The sequence below is a fragment of the Tamandua tetradactyla genome, chromosome 22 (assembly GCF_023851605.1).
Source record: "Tamandua tetradactyla isolate mTamTet1 chromosome 22, mTamTet1.pri, whole genome shotgun sequence".
In the NCBI taxonomy this organism is placed as follows: domain Eukaryota; kingdom Metazoa; phylum Chordata; class Mammalia; order Pilosa; family Myrmecophagidae; genus Tamandua; species Tamandua tetradactyla.
Genome location: NC_135348.1, coordinates 12,330,760 through 12,346,680, shown reverse-complemented (window position 1 = coordinate 12,346,680; position 15,921 = coordinate 12,330,760). Strand labels below are relative to the sequence as shown.

Genomic DNA, 15,921 nt, shown 5'->3' with positions numbered 1-15,921 from the left:
TGTTTTCTGCGTTTTTATTGTCTTCCTCTGGTTGGGTCATCGTTTCCATCATTTCCTGTTTCTTTGCCTTGTACTCTGCTGTTGCACACTGCGCATTTTAATGTTTTAAATGTTTAAACTGGAATTTACTCCCTGGGAGGTCTGTTTCATGGTTTTGTAATGAGCTGATGATAAGGCAAATGCACTGTGCAGGGTTTTCCCTATCTTTCTGTGCCTCTGTCTTGCCCTGCGTCTTGATTGCTAACTGTTCTGAAGTTTCCCTGAATTCAGGAGTTTAGTTGTCCTCTCAGGAGACAGACCTCTCTCCCCCAGGTTTCTGAAACCAGCAGCTTTTTGTCCCAGATTGTCAGCCTCCATAGTTTTTACACTCCTTTCATTGTCTCATGGTGTTTTTGCCTGGTGGGCAAATTTTGGAATGAGGGTCAACCTGGGGAGGACTTTCCCAAATTGGTCTTTCCCACCAAAATGGGGCCAGGAACCCACAAAGAGGGCTCAGATCAGCTCCAAAATGCCCTGTGGATGGGTTCAGGAAAGGTACCTGAAACTTCTCTGATGGCTTCCCAAAGCTGAGCTTTCCTGGCCTGCCCAGCTAATATAGCCCTCCAGCTAACTTTCCCCTAAAATCTTGAGGAACTCTTTGGTCTTTGAAATCCACCACCTCTGCTCCTGTGCTGAGAGGTGGAAACAGTGGCTTGCACTTTCTTTGTCTGGGGTGGCCTGCAACAATAGCTGCCCTCAAAGCCATGATCTGAATTCACCCATCAAAAGCCATTATCAATGATTGGCTGTGCACACTCCTGTTCTTGGGGAAGAGGGTTTTTATGTCCCTTTCTGTCACCAGCCCCTAGCTAGAGACTGGACCCTGCAGCATCCTGCAGCAAGAGTCGGGAATGGATATCAGTAGCAGCCGTGTGGAAAGAGAATTTACGGTTCTTTACTGTAATTTATCAGCTTCTTCCTCCTGCTCGTCTCCAGATGCTGCACAGGGTCCTTCTGGCTTCTGGAGATTCAAAAGAGATGTTTCAGATAGTTGTTGCCTGTTTAATAGTTGTTTTCATGCAAGGACTGAGTCCTGGTGTTCCCTATGTCACTATCTTCCTTGGAATTCCTCCTAAAGGATTTTTATAGATTCGTGGATGCTGGACTTTCTGCACAGTGAGTTTAGATGCAGTTTGGAGGATGGTAAGATAGAAGCAGGTAAAATTGGAGGCAACATGAACAGGAAGGAGTCTACTGCTATTTTCCTAGCAACAGATGTTGTGTATCTCAATTAGAATGGTAGCAGTTAATAAAGAAAAGGAAATGAACATTGTAAAAATTTAGGAGGGGTGTTTGACAGACTAGATGAATGATTAGATATAGGGAGGAAAGAATAGGGGAGAATCAAGGAGGAGTTATTGGTTTATTGGAACTTGAGAAGTGGAAGGAAGAGAACAGACTTGGAAGAGAGAAGATGATCCTATGCTTTGCTTCCCCGATATCCCGCACAGTAGTTAGTGTAACCAAGGCATTCCGTTCACGGTAGTTGAAAGGATGCTCCACGCACCCAGGGGTATACGGATGTCATGAACAAGGGATCAATGTTTTTATTTCCCAAAGTTTCACAAGTACTTGGTATTTTAACTAGAATTTAATTTACTGTTTATGTTTTCTCAATGGATATTTTAAGGTCAGGGATCATGAGACAAGGAAGTGAAAGAATTCTCATCCTTTCCACAACTTCATTTCATAGTCTCTGAAGTTGTGGAAAGGAAGAAAACCCAAAGCTGGAGCTCAGGAATTCAGAACTAGATGCTCCCATGTAAAATTAGTCAGTTACTTTACACAATCATCTTTATGCCAAGTAACGTAGGGCTAGCTGTTCCTTAGAGAAAGTTGGTGATCTCTGAACTCAGGCTGCTAAAAATTCAATATTCTTAGATTCAGAATGAAGAAATGGCTCATTTCTGCTCCCCTAATGGTTCAGCAGTAGGTTAGATGGCTGTGCCCGAAAGCCCCCTGCCCTGCATCGCAGTCCTTTCACTACTCACCTCCAACTGCAGGTGTTTGAAGTGAAAAGGTACTGCCGGGATAATCCTCAAAGAATCTCTTGTCTCTAGCTGCACTTTGGGGACCATACAATTTAGTTATGTGATTGTGACTTGTACTTATCTTCTTGTATCAAATTTTGCAACTTTGGGTTACTGTTTTTACCTGGATGTGTCTTATATCCCCTGGAAGGTGAAAGCCATGATTTCTCTGTGCTTAGTAACATCCCAAGAGTGAGGTGCAGTGTTTAGCTGAAAGTTTAAAGTGAGGGCTTAGCAACTACTGGTCTTTGCCCAAACTGTAATGACTAAATTGAAGGAAAGAAACGTCTCAGTGGACAATAACACACACAATTTATCTAGTCTTAGGAAACAAAATGTTTATTGAAATGGCATGTAGAAAAATTATCACCAGCATACAACTTTTAGTGGAGTTTTCAACATGGGCTCTTTTTACTCTTAATACCAAGTGAAGCTTTGCAAGTCCATTGTCCCATAGGAAAAATATTATAGTTCTCTGTTCAGATAAAGTCCTTTAAAAAAGCAAATCACTTTTGAAATGGTCTTTTAAATGTCTCCAGCCTATAACCAAAGCAAAAAACAAAACATATATGAACATATATACTTTTCTCCAATTCAAAAAAAAAATGAAATATGGATAAATGAGGGGGAATCAACATGAGGAAAACGCTAAATTTTACTCTTACTTTGTTAGCATACACTAAAATGTTTAAGAACTAACGAAACCAAAAATAATTACCAACACTTATTACAAAACACAGCAGTAGTTTTATTATTATAAATATAATATTATATATTAATTATATATATAATAATATATATAAATATAAATATATTATTATATATTTAGGAAAGACACCAAAATGTTTTTTCTTCAAACAACTTTATAACAAGTGAGTTCAATACCTTGGAATAGAGTCCAAAGTGAATTTCCATTTAAGAGTAATACTCTTAAAAGAAGACTTAAAATCAATAAATATAGTAAGAGAAAACAGGAAGAACTTTTCCAAAAAGCTTCTGAAATGTTGTGGATCAACTGGAAGTAGCAGGTAGCTATTCCCATATGGGGAATATGAAATTACTCTATTTCCATATGTTACTCTTGTCTGACCTGTTTGGCTCCCCCCAAATGGTGCTGCTGTCCTTCTCCAATGGTGAGTCTGTTTAATGGGATTATCTTCATGGTGGTTTTCTTCATGGAATACCAACGGGATTTCCAAGTGGCCCAAATAATGCCATTATCATAACCATTAGGTGTAGATGCTTTTGAGTAAGTGCCACCTGAAACAAGAAGTAGATGTACCTATTTTTGCTCTTGAACTTCCTTGCCGCAGCAAGTCTAGAAAGAATGTCCACGCCACTAGCACCAACCACATCATGCTATCTATCACCTGAAACTATTCTAAGATTCCTGCACTCTCCATTTGCAATGGAAATAATGCAACTCTTAAGCAATCCCTTTCATCTGTATGATGCCTCATGGTCACATCCATACTTTAAAGAGCTAGAGTCCCAGAGGTCCCCCATTGGCCTCTCTCCCTAAGCTGAGCCACCCCGATTTGATTGTTGTGGACGTCTTTTCTCAGGCTTGCCATGAAGCAGGAACCACACGATTCTGGCTCAGGTAATCTCAGATGAGCTGAAAACAATTTTATGGAGAATTTAGTCAAGCATGAGGGACTTTAGAAAATGGTTCTGGAATTTTATCTTAAATCTCCATTATAAAGGGAAGTATAGGTGAATTTGCCTTCTCCTAGTCACTGGGCACCCGATTTCATGCAATTTTTTTTTTTTCTGATCTCATGCAATTTTGTAAGGAGTTATCTGTCTCCAATACTGGAATGTAAATGGAGTTTATCAAAATGAATACCCTGCTCATAGGGATTAAGCACCTTCCCAAAGCTTCTTCTAATTGTGGGCTTTGTCAATGTAAAAAAAATTAGGTTTCCCAGAAAAGGTTGTGAAAACCAAACAGTCTTTGACAAGATTCCATGTTAACTGTTCCCCAGGTCAGTGCCCTGATGAGGTTAAGTTTTTTCGTCAGTAGAGGAGATGAGTAGCCATACTATAGGATTCTTGACGGACCCTTTGACATCAGTAAAAAACTGTTGGATGGTAAATAAAGCCAACCTTGAGAACCACTGCAGCTTTATAGTAAATGATAGCCTTCTCTTCCATCATGAAATAAGTGTGACACTAACCTACAGTTCCCAACCTTGACTCTTCTCCTCTCAAGCTTTCATGGACTCTGGTTCTAATCAGTACTTCCCTACTCATTTTTTTTCTGTCTTTCCAGACTTCATCTCACTGCTCACTGTTTATATATGATGCTTAGCTAATGGGAAGTTGAGCCAGGCTAATATGTCAACAAATATAAATGTGGTAGTTAGTTCATCCAGAGCAGATGCATTATATGTCTACAGGAGATACTATAACTCAAAATGCCAACTCTGAAGGTGGTAGTTATATGCACAGTGACAAACCACTTGCATGGGGTGGGTTTCTTGTAAAGGGGCTTATTTAAGTATAAGTTTGATACGATCCATTGCTGGCTTCAAATAAAACATATGATAAAAGCTACATTACCTTTACTAATTATTTCTCACTTCCTTATAACTATTCCTTATTTTTACCTTTTGTAAAAATATAGATTTTACTCAGATTTAGAAATTTAAGAAAGAAACCCGTACCTTGGTAATAAACTCCGTTGAGGTGGCCAGCATGACACTTGTTCATCCACCATCCAGACCCATCCTGTTCAGCACAGTTGCCGTCAAACTTATCATTGTCATTGTCCCAGGTACTGAACTGCATGCCATTGTGGGATGTGAAAAACTTGTCACTTGGATCCTCACCAAAATCATAACCATCAAAGGCATCTCCCGCATCTCCACCAATGAAGTAGGTATATGTCAGGCGGTATTTGTCGGCTTCTGGTGCCACCCTGAATGTGGAATAGTCTGCAGTACTGGGAAGAAGAGAATAGAAACATCAATATACTGAGCTTCATGAAGGATCTCAGAAGTTCTCTTCCTCCATAGGAGAGCTCATTGGAATTTTTAACTGGGCTTCTTAAGACTGAAGTATGCTCAGGGAGTGAAGCTTTCTGCAACTCTTGCAGGAAGCAATGCATATGCAAATCAGTGCAGAGCATACAAATACCTAGGATGATCTAAAAAGATTCTAGGATATCCCAGTGAAAACTGAAAACTTCATACATTAGCCTATCTTTTGCCTCTAAGATTCTAATATCAAATCAAGATGGTGAATGAGTCTGATTAATTTCACATTTTCCACTTTTATTTAAATGTTTAGCATTGTGCACGCATTATCATAGACTTTGGCAATTATCTGACAATTAGCAATCATTAATTAACACACCAACCGAACTAGAAGCAGCTATGTATCACCATTAGCCACTCATACCACCTGGAGATGACATTCCAAACGGAATTTTCTTCCAGGAGTGAGAAGCAGAAGAACTTTTGAGAAGATCAAGGAAAAAAAAAGTGGCCTCTGTGTGGATCACAAAACATGAACTATAAGAGTCAGAGTGAGATTCTCCTCCGGAAAAAAAATGTGAAAGAAGGCTAGAAGTCTATGGATTGGAAGGAAGAGAGGGCTTTGGCACGTGAACAGAGCTTTCCATAAAATATGTAGCTTTTTGCCTTGGTCTCCAATACTTGGGAAATGGGAGAAATTCTTATAAGGGAAAGTCTACTGAGAGTAGTATTTTTTCTAGCTAAAAGAGAAAAAGATACCTGTTTGGAGTCAGATGTATTTCTTTATTCCATAGATATGGCAAGAGGTTCTGATATTTTTCTGCATTTTAATTAGGTATACAAAGCACAAAACCCCCCACATTGTTCTGAGGGTAAATAGAATACTATCGCACCGAAGGAGTTAGCTGATTTAATTTTAAGGTAGTTTATGGATCGGAGTGAATTATTGGACCTTAAAGCATTTGGAAGTCTGAAGAAGCTGGGTTAGCTTTTCAGTTAGGATAGTGATTAAAAGGGTGGGTTCTGGGATCAAACTACTTGAATTCAAATCCCACCTCTACTATTTACCAGCAATGGACATTGGGCAAATTATTCTGTAAAGTGGCATCAATAATAGTATTTGGCCCATAAAATAGTTCTTTGGATTAGATTAGATTATAATTTCATGCTCAATTTAAGTTTCCTATTAAAATTTCAGTAGTTATTAGCTATTATTCTGAATGGTTTCAGGGTGAGCTCAGAGATAGTAGAGCTGTATAAATATATTCAGTTACATCATGGATAGGATCTACTTCTTTGGGACTGTCCAAGACCCAAATTGATTCCTGGGAAAAATGGTCAGATGTCCTCTTTCTAATTGGGAAGCTGTCTTTGCCACTGGCCTATTGATGGTTGGAAACAGCACATTCCTGGCAGTCTCTACCATAAAAAGTTAAAGTCCTTTCTAAAAAGTACCTGGTTCTGCCATTCCAGTCCTCCAGTTCCACTCTTAATGCATATGGGATTGCAGACTGCATGCTTATCAAATGCATCTTCTCATTTCCCAGCCAAAACTCTGTGTTGCCAGTAGGAGACAGATGTCCAAACCCTTCTTTATATTGAATCCAAGTTTTCTTGAAATCCAAACTGCCATCAAGTCTCTAAGCACACATTTGTATGGACAAAAGGAGATCAGTGCCATTAGCAGACATAAAGAAAGATGTTATACATGTTTTATTTGAAATATTAGAGGTATGACTCTATCATCTACTAGGGGACTGTGGGCAAGCTACCTCAGTTTCCTTGTCTTTCAAATAAGTGTTACGATGCTTACTTCTTAGGATTGCTGTACAGATAACATAAGAGAATATAAGAGGAATACTTAGAAGAGTGCCTAAAGCTTGGCCAATTCTAAATGGACGGTGTGTTAGAAGGACTTAGAGGACTCCAGATTCCAGCACAATACTGTGATTCTTTTGCTGCTGGTGGATGGTAGATCCATTGTTCAATACGTGTCCATCGGCCAAAGCTTTCACCACTTACTCCCTCTGAGAGCCCTAGCTCTCCGCTGCAGGAGTCGTTGTGAGAGTGATAGAAGGTAAAGGAGCCAGGAGCCACAGCGGGCGCGGCAGCTGTCAGACACAACAGAGGGCCCTTGTCTTGGAACAGCACAACTGCATCCTTTGTCTTCTCATAATGGACATCCTTAGGTCTTGGTCAACCTGATGAAATAGATCCCTTCTATTTCTGCATCGCTATGATGCTGTGGTTATGTGCTATCAAGAATCTACATCAGAAGTGCCAGCAGACTGCAGAGTACAAATTCTGCCTGGGCTCCAATCCTCACTCTGTTAGTTATTGGTTACGTGACCTTGAGCAAGTTGCTTAACCTCTTGTGTCTTAGTTTCCTGATCTGTAAATAAGGGTGTTAATCATACCCATTGCATAAGGATGTTGTACAGTTTAAATGAGTTAAAGTGCTTAGAAAAGCATCTGGACTGTGGCAGGAACAATTGGGCATTTCTTAAGTAACAAATGGTGAGGAAAAAAATACCTTCTGAAGTACAGTCCATCCATTGCCAGATGGATCAATTTCACAGTAGACCAAGAACTTCTGCTTAGCTTTCAGAGGTTTGACAAAGTAAAGCCCACTATCTTTGGCTCCCTTGTTTGCAATGTCTTGACAATCTGAAGGACAAGAAGAAATGTTTACTGTGGTTCGAAGACCAAGTTAAAAATCCCAGCCTTGAAAACGAGCTTTTAAAGATGTTTCAAACTGTTCATCTCCTAAGGAAGCATTTTCTTTCTTCCCACGTCATCATTCCTTTCAAATCATTTTTAGCCACTCAGGAAAAGACAGGAAAATGGGAGTCTTTAGATTTAGAGTCAAGACACCTTCTAGATTATTCCTATACATTCCAATACATACAACCTACTTTACTCTGAATGTCGGCTTTGGTGAACATAACCCCAATACATATCTTTAACTTACCTTTCCCAGTTGTATCACGTATTTGTACTGTGTCTTTGCAAGGTTCCTGGCACTTTTCTTCAAGCTGCATTGCCTTCTGTTTCAAGTTAGCAATCTTTTGACTATTTGTATTATATATATCCTGCAAAAATCTGTAAGCAAAATAATAAGATAACAGAGTGTTTGCTTCATTAGGAGTAATTTTGAGTTTCCTTCCTAAAAAATACTTCCTTATTTTCTAGAGAATTACTTCCTGATAAATTAGTTGGATTATCTGATTCTTGGGAAATTTGTAAAATTATAGCACTAGAGTGAAGTAAATAAAATTTCTGATTGTTTTGGAAAACAAACAAGGTCAAATAAAACAGATATACAATTTTGACTTGAATTTTTTTTTTTTTTTTACCTAGAATGGGGACACACGGCCTCAACTTTGAACCCAAATAACAAAGTTCATGTCAATAAACAAATGCCATTGCACGGTGGTCATTCTGATTTTTATACCTTATGCATAAACAGCAGCAGATAACGACTTATATAAGTGATGAGCTTAGCTAATAAGGAATATTATCCCAATAAATAAGCAGCAGGAAAGGCTCTGTTCAGTACTGTAGATGTGCTGAAACTTTATTCCTTTACATTTGTGGGTCTACTGATAATCTATGGGCTTTAATCTATAACTTACATGGCAAAAGTCTCTGAGGCAGTATCTTCTATAAAACAAAACACAATACTTAGTTTTACATGGCTTCAGAAAGGGCTGGGGAAATTTTAAATCCCCGCTTTGTAGTTTTTCACAGGATAATTTCACGTATATTCAGAAATGATGGAAAATTATCTTAAGACACATGGATGTGTCTTTCTTTGGGGTAAAGAAAGGTAGACAAACTATTTTAACTACTTTTTTCTCTACTGAGCCTTAGAAAATTTCTGCACAATATTGTCCTTCAAATTCAGTTATGATCAATAAATAATAATACAAATTATAACCATAAAAGTAAGCACAACAATAATAACAGCTCTCCAATAGCCAAAGCAGGTAGAACTCTACCTGTGCCACCACTGCCCTCACTTTGTCTCGCTGCTTTGGAAACAATTTGGAAAAAAAATTTGAGAAAGATACCAAAACTTTATATGAGACCCTATTTTAGAAAGTTTATGAGACCCTGAGAAGCTGTTAATAAAGATGCTTTACTTAGTGAAAATACAAGATGACATAATTCTGGGTTCACTGCCTCATGATTAATATGTAGTTTTATAAGGTTTGTTAAATTTAGTCTAAGACATGTTTTCTTTTTGTGCTTCACCTTCAATATGATTTACTTAGTAGCCAAGAACCTTCCAATGTCATTGTTTGCTAATACCTTAGCACTGATTTTGTTAACACGTTTATAGAGAATTTAAGTTTTGATCCTCAGGTTCCCATCAATTTGAATTTACATTGTAAGGGAAATGGAGAGGATGGAAGAATATTTTGATTGGTAAGGCATAGCAGCTTTTGCAGACATCTAGGCTATTTTCTCCCACCTAATTATTAAAAAGCAAGTACACAATGCAATAAATTCACACTTAACTAAAAATACCTACCCCAGCGTGTCCAAGATAATCAGGCATAATGCTAACTGGATTTTTTAAATGGGAAAATAAAAATAAAAAAAAAACATTTAAAATTACTGCTTTTCACTGCAGCTTGGAAATTGAAAGAAAAAAACAAAATCAGTCTTGGAGAGTAAATTAAGACAAAGATGCTTACTTAATACTTGATTCGTGTGTTAAAATGGAGGCTTCATATTTCATGATATCTTCCATAATTTTCTTGGAATTCTTAGTGGCACCGTCTACTCTACCTGTAGCATGGGATCAGACAAAAAATATTTAAGCAAGTAGAACCACAAAAACAACAAGAGAACTTCACAAATTCTGCTCTCAGTCAGTAGCCTTTCGTTTCTCACTTGGTTTTGGCGGTTCATCAGGATTATAAATGACCTGGATTGATTTGATCAGTTCTTTGGCTTCTGATGTTTTGTTCTCAGCTTGATGTAAGATGTCTTCTAAAGCCTGTAGGTCCTTGTCTACATCGGTGTGGTATGTAGACAGAAAATCTGCAATGCCGCAGGTAGTTGGGCAATAATTACCCTGCAAAGCCCACAATAACATGTTCAAAATCGTGATTAAAGCTACACTTCAAATCTCTCAATAAGAACAGACAAAACCTAGTTGGGTAATAACTACCCTGAAAATACAACAATAAAATGTTTAAAATCTCGATTAAAGCTGTTCTCTTAATAAAAACAGGCAAAACCCAGACTATGAAAACAAAAAATGCTTAAAGTGACAAATGACCCTTGTAAGGCGAATTCCACGTGCCCGTCTCCACTTCACACACAAAGCCAGAAACAAAACTACTTACAAATCTTTCATCCAAGATGCAGCAGTTATCTCTGGTGGCCACGTACTAGAGGAGAAAAAGACAGACGTTTCAGCGCTCACCATATATTTTTGGCTCTCCATTTAAAACAAACAGGTTTTGTGAACAGCTCACTTACTGCTAGGCATGTTGAAGAGAGCAATACAAGAGTGGAGAGGTAGAGAATTAAATTCTGGGGGTGCAAGGACAAACTCATGACGCCTGGGTGCCCGGGACTTGGAGCCCTTTGTAGGTCAGCGCTGTGGCCCTCAGCCTCCAGGGGTCCCTTTATATCAGCTCCGCAGATGGATGCAACTGCCAGTGGCTGCAGCACATCACGGGATCTTCTTACCAGAAGGGCGGGGAGTCTTTCCCGGCTTCCCCCCCTCCCCGCCCCCCTCATCCAGGCCTCCAAACTATGCTCATTCAGGTTCCCAGATTTTGCACCAGGTTTAAACTCCTCCTTTTTTGGCCCGGTTCAGAGCACCTCTCTCTGAAGCAAAATCATTTCCAAAGACTAGTGAAGCATTGGCTTTTGCTATGAGGAGGGGAAGGGAGCCTGGGGCCTGCCTGATGCAATCTCTTCCAGGACAGGGCTGGGAGAGCAAACAAAACATCTGACCTCGACCAGATGAAACCCAGCCCAAATCTTAAAATGGAGCTGGGTGCCATACCCAAATTATAGAAAGTCCTCTCTTAGGCTAATGAAATAACGTAACGCTTTTTAACCTGCTGCTGTGGCAAGAGGAGACTTTGCCTTCCCCTGCCACCCGATGTGTCAGTATTCCCAGAAAGAATGACACTAGAAATTTGGGTCTTAAGTTTTCAGTGAGCTTTTGAGCTCAACTCTTTCCTTTATCTGCAAGAAGAGCTGACCAGCCACCCCATCTGTCCCAAAGGGAAACAGAGGCAGGAGTCCCCTTTGTCTTTCCTGATATTCCAACTTGTCACTGTAGAGGAAAGTCTGGATACAGGAGGCAGGGGCTAGGAAAATGCATCAGCCATCTATCTGGCTAGAAACATGGCTGAAGGAAAGGGGTCAAGATGAGACATTAGGGAGAGGAGACGTCATCTTTGCTTTGCCCTTAGACAATTTCCATGTATTGGGAATAATCCCATTGATAATTTTCAATGTTGCAGTACCATTATTAGATCCCCCATTTTTAAAATTATCTCTCATCTCCTTCTGTGAAGTTTTGCCAAGGTCACTGCAAAATTTTGGTGAAATATATTAGTGGGAAAATGCATCTCATCTGAAAGAAATGCTGCTAATACTTTTGTGTTTAATTCTAAGTCTTTACAGAGGGATCTTTATGGTTGGACTTGAAAATGAAGTAAATTTTCATATTCTTTAAATATTCGATAATTACTATAACAAATGGAATAAATCAAAACCAGATTTGTTGCCTTTTCTCTCCTTAACAGTTCCATGCTCATATTATCACTTACTGCCAGTCTTGTCTCCACACTAACAGAAAATTGTCTCACAATATTTCTCATTGTCCTTATCTATTCAATGCTGGTTATCAAAGCTGTTTTCACAATGTCATTTCCATTTTCCTCCTACTTTCTCTTCCCACCGCCCACATCTTCAAGGAAGCCTTCATTCTTTCATGTCTAGACTGCTGGTCTAACCTGCCTGCAAACTGATCTCTCTTCTGCTACTATGGTCACTTCCTGCTCCGGCTATTGTCACACTGATGACAGATTAAGCATCTGATAATGTAGCTCTGATTATGACCCCCACCTTCTCAGAAACCTTCAATGGCTCCCTGTCCCCCATCATGGTAAATGTAAAAATAACAAATGCCCCTTTCTACTCTTGTTGTTTTCCTTCTTTGAGTCTATTTTCTATCCCCTCTAGCCTAACCAAATTGAACCAGGTAATATCTCCTTAATGGGCACCCATGTAGTCCTACTTCTCAGTTTTATACTATTCGTTTTTTTTTTTTTTTTTTTTTTTAAAGGAAAGACAGAGAGAAGGAAGGAAGGATAGAAGGAAGGAAGAGAGGAAGAAAGGGAAACATCTTTTAAACATTTTCCTGTTTTATTGTATTTTGTTTCTCCGTTTTCGTTACATGGGCTGGGGCCGGGAATCGAACCGAGGTCCTCCGGCATAGCAGGCAAGCACTTTGCCCGCTGAGCCACCGCGGCCCGCCCACTATTCGTTTTTTAAATGTATATTCCTCTGCCTAAATGGCCTTCATACACACTTCCCCAACTTCTCTGACTGTCAAAATCCCACACAACCTTAAAGCCCTGTTTCATGATTTTCACTCCCCACCTCAAAAGAAAACAAAATCCCTAGAGATCAACTTTACTTCTTTGATGGAATTTATATCATCTTTATATGATGCCTACATATGCTGTATCCACCTCATTAGATTATACATTTATTTTTATGGCTACAGCGCCCAGCATATCAATGCTTAATACTCGGTAATTAGTTGGTGAAATTCAAATGAATTGGGCAGTAAGTAATCCTTTAACGTTCATACATCTAATACCTCTCGAAAATTCCAAATTGCAAAAATAATTATTTCGGCAAGGGTAGAAATGTAAAAGCCAATTCATTATCAAACAGAAAGTAGCTATTGATAAAGTGTGTGTGTACAAATTGTCATTGTCATCCTCTCTAAAAACAACCAGTTTGAATATATAATGGTTAGCATTTCAACCACACACACACACAACTAGATAAAATGCCTAGGTATAAATTTAACAAGAAATATACAGGATCCATATTTTAAAAAATTCCAACAGTACTTGAGGGACATAATATAAGAATTAGAAAAAAAAATCCTACCAAATTCCTAAATAAGAAAATTCAATAAAATTTTAATTATTCCATGATAATCTAGAGCTGTTTGATATTCCTACAAAATTATAAACAAGATTTTTTCTTCTTTATCCTTTTTTTCATTTCTATCTCTTTTTTTCTCCAAAGAATTTGATAAACTGCTTCTAATATTCAAGTGAAAGAAAATTTTAAAAATTAGTTTGGAAAACTCTAAAAATGAAGAAGAAGAATTAGGGCAAAAATATCTCCCAAATATTCAAAAATTACAAATTGACAATTTTAAAAACAGTGTGACTGTTACATGATAGATAGATAAATAGAGATATAGATATATACACAGATAAATTGGTAGATAAATGTATTTTAGTTTTTAGTATATAATAAAGTTGGCATTGCCTATTAGTAAAGATTGTAAAAAATATTCAACAGTGGTGTTATGACAATTATGAAGCTTCCTGGGGGGGGGGGGGAATTAAGATTTTCTGCCTTACTCCTTATGCCAAAATGAATTCCAATTAATTCAATATAAAAATATTTAAAAATTACAAATGTCCTAGAAGAAAAGATGGAGAAATTATTTGCATTTTGGATATGGGAGGCCTCCCTAAATGCAACCTCCCTAAATGCAACCGGAAAAAAAAACAGAGAGAAAGTTGATGAATTTGATTACATAAAAGAAAATATTTCCTAGTCAAGTATTCATAAACTAAATCGAAGACAAAACACGAACTAGAAAAAAAAAATTGCAATGCTTATCAGAGGGAAGGGCTACTTTCTTTATTTAGTATATAAAGATCACCCACAAATCAATAGGAATAAAGATTTTTAAAAACTCGGTAGAAAACAAGGACATGAGCAATTCTGGACAAGGACATGGACAGATAGATAGATTGATTGCAAGATAGATATTCAATAGATAGATTGAATTCCAAAACTGGAAATTCAATGCTCATGTAAACAGAAATATGAATGCAACTCAAACATATGAAAAAATTCCAAATCTTACTCATAGTGAGAAATTTGAATATACCATACTTCATTTTTAAGATTGGGAATAATAAAAAGGTTTGATATACCATATTGGCAAAGATACAGGGAAACCAGCATTCTCATATAATGGGAGTAGGGAAATAAATTTGCACATTTATTGGAAAGTAATTTTGAAATATCTACCAGCATTTTAAATTGCACACATATCCTTGTATTCAACAGTTCCACTTCTGGGAATTTATCTTACACATATACATACGCAAAGCAAAATATGAGCAATATGTGCAATAATGAAAGGTTGAAAACGATCCAAATGGCCATCAATAGGAATCGAATATCTGTTTAGATACCCATACAATAAAATACTATACGGCTTTTTAAGGAATGAGGCAGCTCATCTAACGATATGGAACAATTTCCAAGATACATTGATAAATGAAAAAAATGTTTTCTACCATTGTAATTTTTAAAAAGATCATCGAATGCATGGACACATTGTATATATTGTAGCATATAGATTAATATCATTTCAAGATTACACAGCAGAATCCAACAGTGTTTGCTTCTATGGAGAGACAGGGAGGGCAGAACCAAAGGACAGTGTCCAGAGAGAGGCTTAATTTTCTCTGTGTACCCTTCATACTTTAGAATTTTGACCATATGTATGTATTACCTGCTCAAAAAATAAGTATATAATTAAAATATGCAATTATTGATATTTCATAATGATTCATAACCTGTTAAATTGCATAAAATTTTATGAATATAATATGCACAAGGGTGTAGATGCTTAACTTGAAAACTGGAAATTCCATCCTCTTTTAGAATGGAGTATATGTATTTCCAGCTTTTTGTTGACTTCCATTGAAATCTGAAATGTGTTATCAGAATTCTAAAGAAATTTTTGCTTTTTATCACAATCTTAAGTCCCAAGCCATAATTCTATCAGAAAAGAGGCTCTCCAGGAGAAAACAGCAATAGTGGTTTAGTGGCCTTGCATTCAGGCTGGAATTACTTGGGTGTATTAAATTTTAACTACTTGTCCTCGTCCATATTTGGGCCCATTTTTTCCTGAGAAATGATAAATGATTGATGAGTTCCAGGAAAGAGAATATTTCTTAATTCAAATGTCTTAGAAAACAAACATAGGGAATATTTAAGCCAAAATGATCATCTAGTTTAATTCAGAGGTCAGTGTACCTGTTTATTGAAAGAATCATTTCCCAAACAGCTTACCGTCCAACTTTTTCTCTGATTTGAAAATATAATATCTACCACTAACAGTCTTCACACATATTGACAACTATCTCTGTGAGCTCATTGTTTGTTTTGCTTATCTTTGTTCAAAATCATTTGCTGAATTTCGCTTTGCTTATGCAGAGCTACTCCAGCAGTGAAGGGTTCCTGCCCAGGTGGACAAATGAAATCGGCTTGAAGGAATTGATTTTGAGCATCTTCTATATGCCAGATGCCAGGCTGGAGGTTTATGGTTGCTGTTTTGCATATGCACTTATTTAATCCTCACGAAAAGGCTAAGAAAGGTAGATAGGACTAATTGCATCTTAGAAATGAGGAAGAAGAGGCCTAGAGAGGTTATGTGATATGTGCATGGTCACTGGGCCAGAACAGGGATTCAAACCCATGGGAGCCAAAGCCTGTGCTCTTAACCAGAATCTAAAACAAATATGAAGAGTGCTTTAATCTACGGTGCTACAAGATGTAAG

General features: G+C 37.7%; 1 protein-coding gene across 1 annotated transcript; it reads right to left on the bottom strand.

The window, feature by feature from the left end:
• Positions 1–2,381: 2,381 nt before the first annotated feature.
• FGG (fibrinogen gamma chain) lies at positions 2,382–10,685 on the bottom strand. The gene is made up of 10 exons (XM_077139737.1): positions 10,547–10,685; positions 10,411–10,455; positions 9,953–10,136; positions 9,754–9,847; positions 8,022–8,152; positions 7,584–7,717; positions 6,506–6,690; positions 4,739–5,016; positions 3,160–3,329; positions 2,382–2,609 (listed from the first exon to the last, which is right to left on the bottom strand). The coding sequence occupies exons 1-10, from the start codon at positions 10,622–10,624 to the stop codon at positions 2,595–2,597; spliced, it is 1,314 nt and encodes a 437-aa protein (XP_076995852.1). The 5' UTR covers positions 10,625–10,685; the 3' UTR covers positions 2,382–2,594.
• Between the last annotated feature and the right edge of the window lie 5,236 nt (positions 10,686–15,921).